The 16,050-nt window shown below is 34.2% G+C and overlaps 1 protein-coding gene across 3 annotated transcripts in view; it reads left to right on the forward strand.

The window, feature by feature from the left end:
* LOC149420619 (uncharacterized) overlaps positions 1-16,050 on the forward strand; it is a 118,178-nt gene that overhangs the window by 63,393 nt on the left and 38,735 nt on the right. For all 3 annotated transcript variants that reach the window (XM_089636839.1, XM_089636840.1, XM_089636841.1), the window contains 2 exons: positions 483-671; positions 1,383-1,522. In XM_089636839.1, coding sequence (XP_089492965.1) covers positions 483-671; positions 1,383-1,522 — 329 coding nt within the window. The remainder of the gene's footprint in view (positions 1-482; positions 672-1,382; positions 1,523-16,050) is intronic.

The following is a 16,050-nucleotide window of genomic DNA, read 5'->3' on the forward strand; positions in this document are numbered from 1 at the left end:
TGGTTCTTATTCAGCACCGAGCAAATATTACATTTTTGTATTTATGCATTTTAAAGTTATGCCTTTCGTAGATTGCATAAAAGTTTTAGCACAGCTAATGGTTTCATTTTAGGCTTTAAAAAAAAACTGTTAGCCCTATTGGGTCGGTAAGGAAGAGGAATCGACATAAACCGACGATCCCGTGCATAAAAGTAAAGTTCGCTAAGGTTTACAGCGCAGACATTGTGGAACTTTTCTGAGCATTGTCTTGTTATGACGATTCCTTACCCTTACCCACCCAATAGGATAACAGGCTTAGATTAAAACTATTATGCTTTACAAAAACTGCCGCGATGCCACATTTTAAAGTATTATCATGTTTTCAACCTATAAATACCGCACCACTCTATTAAAAATCTTACTTTCACCGCGCCAAACTTTACCTTCTTACCTTTCTACATCTTGACACGACTTGGCATGACTATCCCACTGTGCACCTCCAGGCCTGGCCCGCTCCGACAGTGAGCGCAGCGTGGGTTCTTCCCAAGAGTCGGAGACCAGGATGGAGTACTCCAGCAGTCAGCACCGTAGCAGTGGGACTACCACCACCACATCTTCTTCCTTCCTCGGCAGTAATACCAAGGTCACCGGGGTGCAGGATATCATCTGCAGGATGAAGAACGCGGATATTGGTTGGTAGATTTAAATCAATTCATAGAAAAGTAACTAGTTCTTCTGTTCTACAGGTGCAGACTAGATTTATTTTTGTTTTCTCTTATCCTTTTTTATTAGCTTCTGTTTCATGAAACTGGGGTTTATCGCTTTCGAACCATTTTGACTATAAATTATTGATTGTATATTTAAAAATACTCTTTCGGAAGATTTCTTTTGGGTAGGTACCTACTTTTGGTATGTTTTTTCAAGCCTTTTGTAATTTTGTACCTATATTTGGGTTTTATTACAAATTACATGATACACGGTTTTTTCTTTGTGCTGTGTGAATATCAATGTTATTTTCCATTATAAAAATCCAGAATTTGGTGTGGTGAGTCTTGTAATCTTTTCAGTAGGTAATGCTAATAATGTGCAAGTTCTGTGGGAGAATTTTATCATTATATATATTTCTTGCTTGAATAACAAGATTATCTCCTGACCATCTCCAGTGCTGCTGGTGTTATTTTTGGTGACAATCTTCAGATACTCCATGACAAACAAGCGGCGCTTTACAATAAATTGTCCAAACACAATATTAGGAAGAAATTATTATTGTTAGACCAATTTTTTTTTTAATTCTCTAAAAGGGCTTCTTTTTTAATGACTCTAAGCTCATCTTCGATGCCTTTATAACTTTAAAAAGTTGGTTTCTCAATGACTAATTTATATATGTAAATTTGGTGGTATAGTTTTGGAGGATGGGGAAACCTCGGAGGATGCGGAGGCTCGGGCACTGCTCAACAAGTTCCTTGGTGCCACAGTGCTGATGGCCGGAATGGAAGGACACATGTCCAACAAACAGCAGAGCCAGGGCTCTCGCTACAAACAGGTGAGTCACTTCAATATTGTTTAGCCTTTTTGATATTGCCTTAATAACATTTAAATGATTTTAGAAATATATTTTTGGTTGTTAACACATTCACTGACACAAACGTGATATCTAGATCTCGTTTCAGAGGAGATGTGATATGACGCAAAGTCTATTGACGTTGTTTTAGATGAGATGTGAAATGACTCAATATCTATTGGCGTTGTTTTAGGTGAGATGTGAAATGACTCAATATCTATTGACTCCATTGTAGAAGAGATGTCATGTGACAAAATGTCTATTTACGTCATTTAATTTATTAATGCCCTTTTCATGGGCTTTTAAATATAATAAATACTCTTATAAGTGTTGTATTATCTTCTTTTTTGTAACACATATAAACTGAACTGTCTAAGTAACAATCTTTTGTATTTGTTAAGTGATAAATTGAAGATGTCCACTGACTCAGTATTCCATTAGTATTCTGAGCATCAAGGAATACATACTATGGTAATTATTCCCATAATTCCTGCAGAAATGTGATATGACACAATCTCCTTTGACGTGATTTTGGGGCAGATGTGATATGACCCAATGTCTATTGACGTCGTTATAGAGATCTGTCATATACATTTAAGTCTTTTAGTCAGGGACACCTTGCGACACAGCGTACCGGGAAGTCAAGTTTTGTACTGTAGTAAGAATGTAGTCTGTCTAATTATGTCACAATGCGAACATTTCTACACATGATAGTATAACAATGAAGGTTTATGTTTTGTATTACTGAAGTTCATCGACTTAACAAAACAAAGTTGATGAAATATGTCATATCACGAACCTCTGTTTTCCGGCAAGTGTCCGTTGACGTGTTAATCTTTGATTGAAAATTATGTTTGGTTTCCCCCATAAACCTTTGTTTTTTCGATACAATGCGTTGGTAGTCTTCCATTGACAAACTCAGTGTTACCTATTTTTTTTTTTTTTTTTTTTATGTGACACCTCACAAGAGTGTCCCTGCCTGTGCAGTGTACAGACAGGGGAACTATGTCACCACCCGGTTGGGTGGCGTTGTGAGGCGGAATAAGGTGGGGGCTGTAGGAAGGGATTTGTTAATGCGGGCCTTGAAGAGGCTCGGATTATAGGAGGGAGGCAAAACAGATGCCGGTAGCTCGTTCCACATACGAGCCGACTTACACAAAAACGAGTCGTAAAAACGGCCCGTTCTCATGAAGCCAACGTCAACCGTGAACGGGTGTTCAATTCGTGTCCGTCGAGTTTCGCGCACGTGCACCGGTGCATCAGGAATCAATGCTGCTAGCTCCTTGGAGCAGGCTCAATTGAAATACCTGTAGAACAGACACAGCATGCCTACATTGCGTCTATGCATTAGAGGAGGCAATCGGTCTGTTAACAACGGATTGTCAATCAGATGGATCACTCTCTTTTAAGACGCCCAACTTTTTGGAGGCCTGATTTACTCGGGCTTCTATGGATCCCCGATACTTGAGCTGGTCTGATATAGTAACTCCAAGCATTTCAATGGAGTCTTTATTGGGGAGAGTGCTCCCATCAAATTGCACCAGACAGTCATATAAGTCATACCTATGTTACCAGATCAGGTATGGATGCTCCAGCGAAGCTAGAATTAAGTTAGCCTTTAGAAGCTGAAAGTTCTGTCTGATAATCTGATAGTACACAACAACTGTTGACCTTGTATAAATCTCAAGTATGTCTTTCCGTTGCGCTTGGTAGTCAACTCTGGTCTGGTGCTACCTGAAAGCATTAATCATTTTCGTAAAAATACTAGAGTAGGTACTTATAATTTTTATTTTTAATTATTATTTTTACGTTTATAAAACTATTTAATAGTACATTTAGAAGGCGAAACAGCTGTCACACTTAATAATAATTACGCAGCAGAACTTGTTAAAAATAAATAAACTTTCTTTATTGAATAATAATATTTAAAAGATAACTTGAAATTGAAATGGATTTCTACAAATAAAACTTGATAAAAAAATAAAATAAGTCTAAATAATAATGATAGAGGAAGAGGTACAATAGGACTGTCCATACGTATGTCTTTAATCCTGGTTTATTATTTTCCCTGGACCACCCAGTATGTCGCTAATAAATTATAATTAGGTACTTCACGCCCAATGATTAATGAATTATGTTGACCGTCCCTTGAACTTATTGCGTTTCGTCAGACTGAAACAAAAGGCGCGAACAGACTCCCAAATTTAAATTTCGAGTCACCATTTTGCATGCGCGCGAAACTGGCACATGGCTGGTTATTATTTCTATTACTATTCGAAAAATCTACATTATTGTACTGCACAAAGATGTTGATTGATTTACATTTATTGACATGTTTTATTTGTCGCCAACCATCACGTTATGAAGACTTGTTTCTTTATGCGGATAACCTAAAATATAGATTCTTATTCGATTTGGGTAGTGATGTGAATAATCAATATATTTTGACAGACGAATATCCGATTTCAAAACCTTATTAGAAAATCGAAATCGAATGTTATTTCAATTTTATTTCCTGAAAAAGACAGACGAAAAAGTTTTCCTAACAAAACAACGCCAATCTTCGTTTAATTTTATTTTAAACTCTTCTCCTTTACAACATTGTCATCGTTTTTCATCAATATATAGGTATGCTGCGTCGGTTATTCGATCAAACGTACTATAATTTAAAAAATGATCTATTTCGATTAATATTTTAGATTTTACCAACACTATTTCAATCGTATCCTTGCGTATAATCATAGTATGGGGCAAATCCATGTTCATTGGTTTTATTTCTACTAGATAATCCCATTGCATAAGGCATTAACCTACAAATACCCTTTTATTATATCGATTTTGTACACATGTTGACATTTTCTCAACCCCTTGAATAACGTTTCGTGTTAATTAACAGCTTCGTGATAATTGGTCACCCCTGCCTTTGGATGTGTTGCTCCCTCGTGCCTCCTCAGCAGGTCAGGCGATAGAATTTAAGAGTAGTGCAACGCAACAGTTTATTTTATAATAATTAAAATAAAATAACTTTGTTTAAATACCACTTTATTGTATATATTTATAACCAACCGGTTTCAGTTCAGCCCGAACCTTCATCAGGGTAAATAAAAACATATACAATATGTTTTTATTTACCCTGATGAAGGTTCGGGCTGAACTGAAACCGGTTGGTTATAAATATATACAATAAAGTGGTATTTAAACAAAGTTATTTTATTTTAATTATTATAATTATGTATACCCACAAAGTGTTTGCTACAAGTGAAAAAGTTTATTTTATCCTTTCGAGCCGTTGCACTTTCCTAAAAAGGGTTCTCAACAAGCGGGGAAAAAATATTTTCGAAAAACGTTTATATTTATGAATAATATTTTGCTGGGTATTCGAAACAAAAACCCAAAAAACGAAAGAAAGAAAAACAAGGTTTTCTGCAGTGTTCACAATATCTGCAGTGTTCACAATATAGGCAGTGTTCACAATATAGGCAGTGTTCACAATATCTGCAGTGTTCATAATATCTGCAGTGTTCACAATATCTGCAGTGTTCACAATATATGCAGTGTTCACAATACCTGCAGTGTTCACAATATCTACAGTAGCAGTAGCGGTATCTATATTGCCCTAATTAAACATATTACTCGAAAGATAGTTTTTGTGGATCTTACGACTGTATAATAAATACGTTTGAATTAAATTGATGTATTTTTCTTCAAGAACCTTGAAATTTCAATGAAAAGGAAGCTTTTTTCAACTCGCAACGCTATTTCAACGATGACTTATGAAGTTTTGCAAATCTTAAGGCCAGTTGTTTCACAGATCTTGTACAATTCATCAAATTTCAAAGTTAATATTCGTGATATAGGTGATTACAAAACGTGTAGCAAAAGTTCAAATACGGTTTATCCACCTGTCATGTCGCCAGTCGAAAAAACAACATTAGAAAACACCTCTATAGAATTATGGTTTAATGATAAACCATAATTCTCCGAAAGTTGCCCTAATTTGCTATACAGAAAAGTGTCTGTATTTGTAGTAGTTGAATCGCGTGGTTAGAACACTTTCGGCGTCGCGACGCTCTTCCAGGAATGGCCGCCTCTCGGGCCGACGACATTTAGTTTTGACATTTGACTATACACTTGATACACTTTACTGCACATAACGCGTGGATAGGTAGTAGGTACTGCACTGGTTATTATCCTTAGATAATATCACTGTAGAGTTTGTAGTCAGGGGGCAATATATGTACAGAACAATAAAAACATGTACATAATTAAAATGGCACTCACGTACGCAAATTCTGTCACAAAAGACCTGCTTACTTTAAATGGAAAAGATGCAAAAACTTACATACGTGAGATAACCATCCTTCCCTGTTTCGCCTTAGATTTTCTTTTTTCGAAATTTTTCATTTGAAAAATATTGAACAAACCTTGCTCTTAATTCGCCTGGTCTTAATTCTGGCAGTTAAAACAATATTTTAAAATAACATGGCTCGTAATGGAAAAAAGCGTCTTCAGCAACAAACATTTCATGGCGCTAGAGTTCACCGTTTGAGTGCTTTATTGCACGGTTTACTTAGATATTGGTTGCCAAAATGCAATATTTATTTCAGGATTTAGATAGATACGTTTTTAAAATAAAATTGATAGATTTGAGGTTAAGTTACCTCCATCAATTCACTGCATTTAAGCTATTATTTGCAGAAAAATAATCTTAACAATCACATGTTTAGGTATTTACGAGTACTTGAACGAGATATTTATAACAATGAAACCAAATATATATGTATATATTTTTTTAGTTGTTTTTACATTAAAGTTTACAAATTATTAATTATAACTATGTATATACTATTACATTTAATCTTGCTGTGGTTCTCACAATCTATTTTGAATTTATTAATTGATGAAGTTTTCATGATTTCTGGCATCGTATTTTTAACTTAATATCATTCATTGAAGCCAAATTTATGGTGAGGGGAAATTGTCTGGCAGCCATGTTAAATGAATTTTTAAAATGATTTGTATAAAAAGTGGTATAAAATGAACTATTTAAAGTATTGTTATGTTGTTATGGCAATTATAACGGCGCATGATTTTTTTTGGGGTATATGATGAAACAGAGAATTGGATATGTCATACATAAAATAAGTATTTTCCTCCTCGCCCGCGGCTTCAAACTGTTCTCGAATAGCTCTGTCCAGGGCCTCGATTCTCGGCGAAGTCATTCCACTCGAACAACGAGTGATTCGGCCCACTCGTTGTTCGAGTAGAACAGTCAAGAATAAGAATGTCGAGCAATGTATGTACTTTTGACGCCGATTGCGAGCGGTCTGGATTGAAGAATCGATACCCAGGGCCTTTTAGGTTAAAGGCTCATTATAATATTTCATTCCTTTATAGAATAAAATGTTTTGGGTATTATGGACATAAATCTCTGTGTTGGAATGTTTACAATTCAATTTTAATCAGTAATATTTGCTTCACGAAATTGTATTTTTTTTTTCATTTTTATCGACATAAAATATTCTCTATCCTTCGCCATCAATATCATTATTATTACTTTTAGCACGCTCTGAGAACTGTGAACCGGGTACAGTGGGTACTCGGGTACAGTAGTTTTAGTACAGTAGTCCCTCGGAGTGGGAGATTTATGAGATACGTACGGGCCATATACCAACCAGAATAGCCCAGTGTGAGCACTACACACATCAAAGCGGAAAGGCGTGTATGTTATTTTATCGAGATTTTCATATTTAGTAATTTAGAATACTATAACCATATTCAAAAATAAAATGTTGGCGGTTTGGAAGACAGAGAGTACATTATGGCACACATTTAATGAATTAAAATGAACCTACTTAAACAGCAGATCTAAGCGTCAAACAAATTTAGAATTTAGCTTTTAGTCATTTTCGTCGACTATTTCATCTTCTGATATCGCAACTTTTCTGCTAGACAATTTGTAATATTTATGAGATTTTTATTTGTTTTATGCGACATCGTGTATCATCAGTTGGTGGGAGACTTAGTGAGGCGGGTTTGTGAGGCGAAAGTATGTAGGAGAGATTTATGCAGGTCTTGTTGAGGCCCAGAATAAACGAGGAAAACAATATACCTCGTTCCGGCTCCGGTTAATAAAATATACTCTGTTTTTTTAAAACAATTGTCTAATTGTCTATGACTTTGAGAGCCATTCATAACCCTTAATAATAATAAAATATTTGGCTAATTTATATAGCGCCGTTTTCGTGAAAAATCACCTCAAGGGCGCTGTACAAATGTATTTCTTAAATAGTTAATTCTAGAACTACTGACTTAAAACTAGTGACTTAATAACATAGATTACTGTAGAAATGTATTATAAATTTTTACAGCGCCCTTGAGGTGATTTTGCACAAAAACGGCGCTATACAAGTCAAGTTTCTAGACTCCGTTTGTCAAGCGATTTTAATGCCTATTACCTACAATATAAGGTATACCAAGAATATACACATTTTTGGCTTGTCTTCCTACTAATGAAAGAATCATCAATACAAATATTTATATCCACCAATCTAATAAACGTATAACACATACATATTTGCATAAATTACATAGCATATTATATGAATGTGAACGTTTTAAGACTCTTCAATTGGTAAAAAAGGAATTATGAAGAAAATATTGTATTTTCCTTACGACTGGCCACAACCGCTTGTGTATGTTTAAATCACTATAAAAACATCGACCGAGTTTATTGCAAGCGAAATGATTTTCATATTATTATTATTATTTATTGGCTTCGGTCCAGAACTAGCTGCTTTCAATGTTTAGTTAAGCCGGCTGTGAAACTATATAATACACGGTGTTCATAAATTTATCGTACAAGATCTTTAAAAGCATTTTTAAGTCGAGAAGATCCTTTGAAAAAAATATTATAAGTATAAGTTCATCAGTTCGCCAGGAGGATTGAAAAATCACCGAAAAACTTAAATACCTCCAAAAATGTTTTCAGTAAGTTTCTAGAAATACAAATTCGGAAATTAGGTGGTTGCTAATTTAATATGATGAAAAACTAAAAAAAAAAATGTAGAATTATTTACATTTTTATATGATTTTTTAAACTTTTATATTATTTAAATAATTATTAAAAAATTTCTAAAATTATTTGAATTTTTTATATAATTATTAAATTAAATTTTAATATAATTTTATTTAAGTGGGCAAATTTCATAGTTATTATAAGGAAGATTGGAGTCAAGCCCAGACTTCCAGACTTAGAATAGACGAGATGTTGAACGAAGAGGAGGTAATTTTAGATAAGGCTTGAAGAAGAATGGATATTTATTTAGGGACGGACAATCAAAAAATATTTGAGCTAAAGTTCCCACTTCTAGACCACAAAAAGTAGGTACCTACCTAAAATCTAGGGATTCAAGCAAGTTAATTTGAAAAAGGTGAGAACGGAGAATTGTTGAATTCCCAATTGAATTAGTGAGGAAATTTATTTTTTGGATAAACATTTTATTTGAAAATAACTGATTTTCTTTCCGTTTTCCTCGTTCTGGCAGGGACTCCTCTTCAGTTATTTAATGTTCGTGTAACTTTAAAACTTTCCTGCTGTACAACAATGAGGTAATAAATCGTACTATGTTAAAATCAATTCGAAGTCGAAAATTATGTAACATTACACTATATATAATGTACGTCTTGTTGAGTCGCAGCTGATGGTTTTTGATTCTAATTACTCCGATCATAAAACTAACGTAATAAATGTCAACTAAATATCATATTTAAAGAACATAATTTTTCTAGTATTTGCCAACGAGTTTCAAAACGCCCTGTATTCTCGAAATAATATATTCACACATAGTTATTATTGGCGTATGCATTTAATAATAATAATAATAGGCGCTAATGCTAATTACTTCGCTAACTTCACTGTGAGTCATTCGTGAGAGCTTTCTTTTCCGAGCCAGCATTATTATTGTGCAAGGCGAAAGGCCAGAGTCAAATTACTAAAGAAACGAAAGAAAATAACAAAATAATCTTAATGTTACATTTTCGAGGAAACAGCGGGGAACCTACTGTAGATAAAACCTAATCCTATTTCAATGTCCAGTGGAATGTGTAAAAAATGTTTTTCCAAGAAACGAGAATGGTTGTTCTTATAAGTAATAAAAAAAAATTATACTGTTTTTCCTGGTAGATTCTATGTTCTATCATCACCCATATTATGCTATTTAAATAGTTTTATTTTGTATGTTTCAACGGCCTCCGTGATGGAGGGGTGTTGGGAAGTAAGAGCTTCATAGATGCACGCACAGATGGCAGTGCATAGAGCTTGCGTGGAAGTCCGCAAGATGGAGCCAGTGGCCAGTAGTCGCCAGGGCCAGTGGGAAGGCTTTCAGAGAAACTTACTGTTTCAGATTCCAATTAGCCAGCTACTAGTTAGGTCGACCACCGAGTCACCATTATAATACGCAGAGTATTAATTAAATCCCTGATTAATCTAAAAGAACTAATTATTTATAAACTCCTTCCACGACGAGTTGGAGACCTGTTTGTACGAACACAACAAGGGGTAAGGCGTGTGAAAGTAAATTTTATTTGATGAATTTTAGTTATTTCATTCATTTAAAATAATATACAGTATATTTGCAGTACATTCCAGAGTGGAAGATACTCTCATTATCGCCCTGGTATCAGACCAACATTCAGAATTGAAACTTAGCTTGAAATTGCTTTCGCCACGTTTAGTGACCAGATCGGATTAGCAAGATACTCCCCTCCTTCTTTCCTATCTCCTTACCCACTACGTTCAGCCTTCCAACAAACCCCAATTGAGAATACCATAGTCTCACTGGCTCCAGACGGTTGGGAGCAGTTAGTACTTGTACTACAGCATGTCTTGCATTTTTACAAACTTTAGAGCACACCACGCTAGGACAACCTTAAGCATTTTGTATAGTTTTATGAAAGCTTGTAATTATGGTATGTACGTTATTTTTTTAAACGTGACTTTTGTAATACATGGGTTTTTTTGCCGAAAGCGGGCCCTGGCATCCACGATACATACTTTGCAATTTTATAATTTGTTTGGTTTGGGCTCTTATGTCATTGTATTGGCTGCCTGCTTAATGACATAGAAACTTCGATCTGCCATTGTACAACGTTGCATTTTGACGCCCCCTTACTTGGTAGACGTGAAACTATGAAGTAGCAATATTATGAGTTTGAATTTTGATTTTCAGAAAATATCAAAATCGTTTTTCCCCTTAAAACTCATCAAAGTTGTTTTGCAAGTTACATTATTCAAATTTATTCGTGAAATTAATCGACATGACCTGCAACGCATTTTGTTTATCTTTAAAATCGTGTCCCACAAGTTGTAAACATATTTACCTAATCGTAATCTCATTTAAACGTATTTTTGTTTACCTAGATGCCAATAGCCAAAATAGTGGATAAAACAAATTATTAATACAATATAGCTAATAACTTTCGTTGGGATAATAATGGGTATCGTTATTAAAGATGTGTGTCTCTGTGTTTGTGTTTAAATCCGGTACAAAAATTGTTGCTTTAAACTTCAAAATTGGAACTGATTGCGGTTGCGATTCAGAAATCAATAAAGTTGATACCAAAATTATTTTACTAATTAATTTCGATATTCAACATTTTTCACAAAATTTCAAATTTACTCTCAGTGACTATTTTTATTGAACATTCGATAAATTTAAAGAAACTGTAATCGGTGTCATTTATGTGAGCAATTTAAAATAAATTATTTTTAAATTTTCGGCTTATAGACTCTACTTTAAAACATACTAAAACTATTTAAAATTGGTAATTTAGATCTTTTTGTTGTTGTTGCTTTTTGTTAAATGTAATTCAATGACAATTATATTACATTTAAATTATTGCATTCCTCAAACTCCCTGGCAATTAAAGTAACAGACATAATTAGGTCACGTGAGAAAAGAAAAATATTTATTTACGAATTAGTCGCCTGAGGTCTCCTAGACAGGTGACAAGTCTATCAGGCGGTGTCACTCTGGCCTGTCCGATAGGTGACCTTCCCCTACTTTCGACTTACCTCTTTCTCACTGACTCATTTCCACGTCTGACAGAAACTTTTCACGCAATATAATGTATTGGATGCGCAGGTATAAGTTAAGAAGATTAAAAAATTAAAGGTTATGGGTAATTGTTTTCGGATTCAACGTTTCTTTCCTCCTGCGGTATGGACCTTCAAGACTTCCATTCCTGAAGGCGATGCATCTTGTCGTTAAACATTTGGAATCAGAACGATAGCAATAACGCTCCTTATGTAGATGGCCATAAGGTTTAAATTCTGTCTTAACGTCAGTTTTGATTTACACAAGAAAAATCATCGACAAAAATTGTGTTTCATTTTATTTTGCGAAGTTCAGGCAAAAATATTTAAATGTCTTACCATAATTTTCTAAAGAAATTAATTTTAATAAAACCATAACCGAAAAGGGGTACGTAAGTAGTAGAATTCGAACTTTAAAGCAGCTGTTATAAGTCTGAGCTTATAAAAAGGCTTATCAAAAAATAATCGATTATTTCAAAGGACAAGATGTTAGTTCTATTTGCAAATATGTCTAAGTGATAACATTTTCAAAACAAAAACATATGATTTTGCATTACGTCGTAGTAGTTGGATAACCCAATTCCTCCTTGGATTGCGAAAACCCACCCTTATATTTTGATGGTGGGTTTATGTAATATTATTATGAGCCCTAATTTATCGACTCTATATGTAGACTGAAGATATGTTAGACCTCTTTTTTCTTCTACTCTATTGGCCCAAATAGATTGAATTTTGGACAACTACTAAGAATGGCCATTCGGAATACGATTCAATCGGAAAATCATCAATATTTTATATTTTTAATTTTTACTGACCAGTGAGGAACACGACGGACAAGAGCGGAACACCCATTGATTTAACTTCATGAGAATGGGTCGTTTTTCCGAATCGTTCTCGTCAAAGACACCTTGAGAGATATCTGTCTTTCTTCCTCTGCAAATCCAACCAGGTGGCAAAATTGTACTGAAATATCGAAATAAGATAAGCAACAGGCACTCCAAAAACTAACAAAGAAAAGTACATACCAAATTCTCTACAATATTTTGTTTGCAAAGTTATGTTCATTTAAATTTTTATTGAAACTATATTTCTTTAACTTTTGAAGATTAAACCCATCAATGTAATATGTCATTGGCACAGAAAATAAAAGATAAATAAATATCGAACCCAGGATCTTTTTCTTACCGGGATAAGGTCTTTATCCACTCGACTATCCGATCCTATTATTATACGTCACATTTGTCGATCTCATATCTAATTCAGAATGAACAATATTATCTTGCAACAATTTTTTTTCGATCTCCTTTTGAGACTGTTATATTTTTATTTTATGTGTCTTGTTCTATTTCGTGTTTCGTTTAGATTTGTCGGTATTATCTTGTTCTTCTTCATTGTTATGTTCATTTGTGTAGATAATTATATATCTGTAATGAAATTTTTCTCATGTCTCATAAATTAGAAATATTTTTCATTTAATAATTTCTGAAAAAGTCGTAAATCAATGTGCCCGTACTGCGTATTGAAGAAACGCTCAAATGTGACAAAGAAAAACCAAGTCATGAAAATTTATGCGCGGAAAACAATGTGATTGCTGTTTATCTCCAAATAAGCTTCAAATGCGTTGTAGTCTACCGCGCGACCGCCGCACTATTGCACTAATATGGTAGTGCCGGGCGCGCGCGCGTGGGTCGCAGAGCGCGCCGTGCTATTCTGGGCGCGTCCCCACCACCTCCCCGCACCACCCCCTCCACACACATCTCCCGAGCTATCTCACGAGAAGTTCTTTAGAGAGGGTATTAGCTCGTACAGCATCTTCTTGAAATAATCTAGAAACGCAGATATATTATGTATGCCTACGTACATCTTAGTTACAGTACCTAACTGTTTAAAAGATTACATTATGTGTGTGTTTACAACTTTATGCGGTACGTTACGCACTGCCAAGTTTACTGAACTGTGATTGCAATCATTTTCTTATATCAATCATTTCTCAGTAGATCTATATCCAAACATAGTCAGTAGTGGATCTCTCTCGCAAATGATGCTAAATGAATCTTTTCAAATGAAATTGGTTTAATTGTGTTTTCAACACCTCCATTTATTTGACTTTTTTAATAAAATTAGTTTCATTGGATTCACCTCATCTTACACGGAGAAAACTTACTGATATAATATTGCTAATTTATTTAGAATCTCTTCAAATTATTCGTATCGTATTATCGTATTGCAGGCCCTTTACGAATGTATTGATTGGTTTCCTAATCAACTCTTTGTATTATCACGATGTCGGAATCCGTGTTCATAAATATCCTTATATATAGATCTAGATCTGAAATAGAAAATATACTGATATCAAACACAGACTAAAATCGAATCTACTAAACTGAACTATACAAAAAAACACTATCTTATTATTTTAAAATTATTAAAAAAAAAATTGTACTACATAATATATGTTTAAAATTAAATTCATATATTACTTTGTTGTAATATTGATTTCTTATAATTAAATTATAATATATAAATGAAAAATCAGCATGGGAGATCCCAGTGAGGATATTATTATCTCTTTATTTTACTAAGAAAAGAAACAATAAATCATTATTATTATTATTATTATTTCAACATTGTATATTAACAAGGCAAATGCAGGTGCATTAACACGTATTCCGATGTGTTATGAATTTACTAACAGTTTATTAGGATTGGCCAGAAATCCCTTTTTTAACTGGATTACCAATAATTTTCTTTTTATTTTAATTTTATTTTTCTTATTTATACTTACGATTACGATTCCATGTATACTTGCAATTACGATTCCATGTATACTTACGATTACAATTATGATTTTCTTCTAAATAGATCATTTTGTACTCGACATCATACTCTGTTAATCCAAAGTTTTCATACGGCTTGAAGATGCTATGAAATATATTATGTAATATGTACCTAACCGATAATAAGGTTGTAAACAACGAGATGGTCCCGAAAGAATTCGAACCCTATTTAAAAATGCTTCATCGAGTAATTCTTCGTTTGTCGCGATTTGATGTAATTATCCAACGCTGAACATAGCTAATAATTCCTCTTTCAGCAATGTATTTATTGAATTGTAAAAGCTTTGAGTGTTCATACTTTTATTTCCTTCATGCATTCGAATATTTTAAAATAAAAATAAACCCTTCTTCAATCTTATGTTCTTCTTTATTCCTACTTTCGTCCCATATATTCAACATGAATGTATCGAGATCAGCGACATTCACTCGACAAAAGTCCTATTTCACCTTCAAAGTTTCAGAAGTCTTCAGAAAGACGGTAAGGGACGGTCGCGCGCACTAAGATGAACGGAAACTGCATGTCTCATTCATGATCGTGCAGAAGTCCAGCACTTGTCTTTTTTCTTTTGCGGCGTTTTTGCGACAGCCTTGAGCCAAGTTCCCGGCGAACTGTCTCTTCCTAGAATTCCACTGCAGATTAAGAGACGAGCGTTGAACTCGGACAGGATTAGATTGAACTATTTAAATACCTGGCGAGACAAATAATTAACTGGAAATGTTGCACCTTGAGGTATTATTCTCTTTAGGAAATTCTTTTACTTCTGTACGTTATCAATCTATTGTTTAGGTAATTGTTTACGCCATTATAATCTGTGCCAGAATCCCTAGTGCGATGGCTACGTAAACAACGGCAGGTTAGCAAATCCTGGAATATAGGTACACCAAGAGTACTTGTTTTTATACATTTTATTTTAATTTTAAAATCAACTGCGTGTATTATATACTTTTGTCTTGCTGTCTAGCTAAAGTATTTCCTGTTATTTTACACACTATATAACTGTGCACATTGTACAGTGCCATGACTAAAATCACCTGATTGTAATGGAACTGTACAGTACCATGACTAAAATCACCCGATTTTAATGGAACTGTACACTGTGCATGCAATCGAAAAGAATTAATTAACGAATTGTTACATGTTATTTTAAAAAAATTGGAATTGATGAAAAAAGAGGCAGGAGACGGAAAGGTATGGCACGATCAAGTCAAACAAATAAAACTTGAGTCGGGCTGTGTCAAGAGTTGGATTCCAGATGCAAAAAAATACTGGTAGTTCTGTCGATTATTCCGATTTGACAGCTTGTAGCGCTCATGCGAACTCTGGCAGAGTAAGAAGGTAGGTACTATCCACCACTGCTACCTTCTTAACAGGATTGACCGGACATGTAACACAACAAAAAATTTACAGATAGACGAAATGTAAAGCGCTCGACTTAAAATAGGACTTTGCTACGCTCATATGTCAATAATTATGCTACCACAATTATTCTCTCTGCCTCCTGAGATATTAATTCTATTATAACCATTAAAAAAATCTCTCCTCTGTGTTTCTGTTTTACTATAATTAAGAGTTGTTG

This window comes from Hesperophylax consimilis, chromosome 10 (assembly GCF_061612785.1).
Source record: "Hesperophylax consimilis isolate HC1 chromosome 10, BYU_Hcon_1.0, whole genome shotgun sequence".
Taxonomy (NCBI): Eukaryota; Metazoa; Arthropoda; class Insecta; order Trichoptera; family Limnephilidae; genus Hesperophylax; species Hesperophylax consimilis.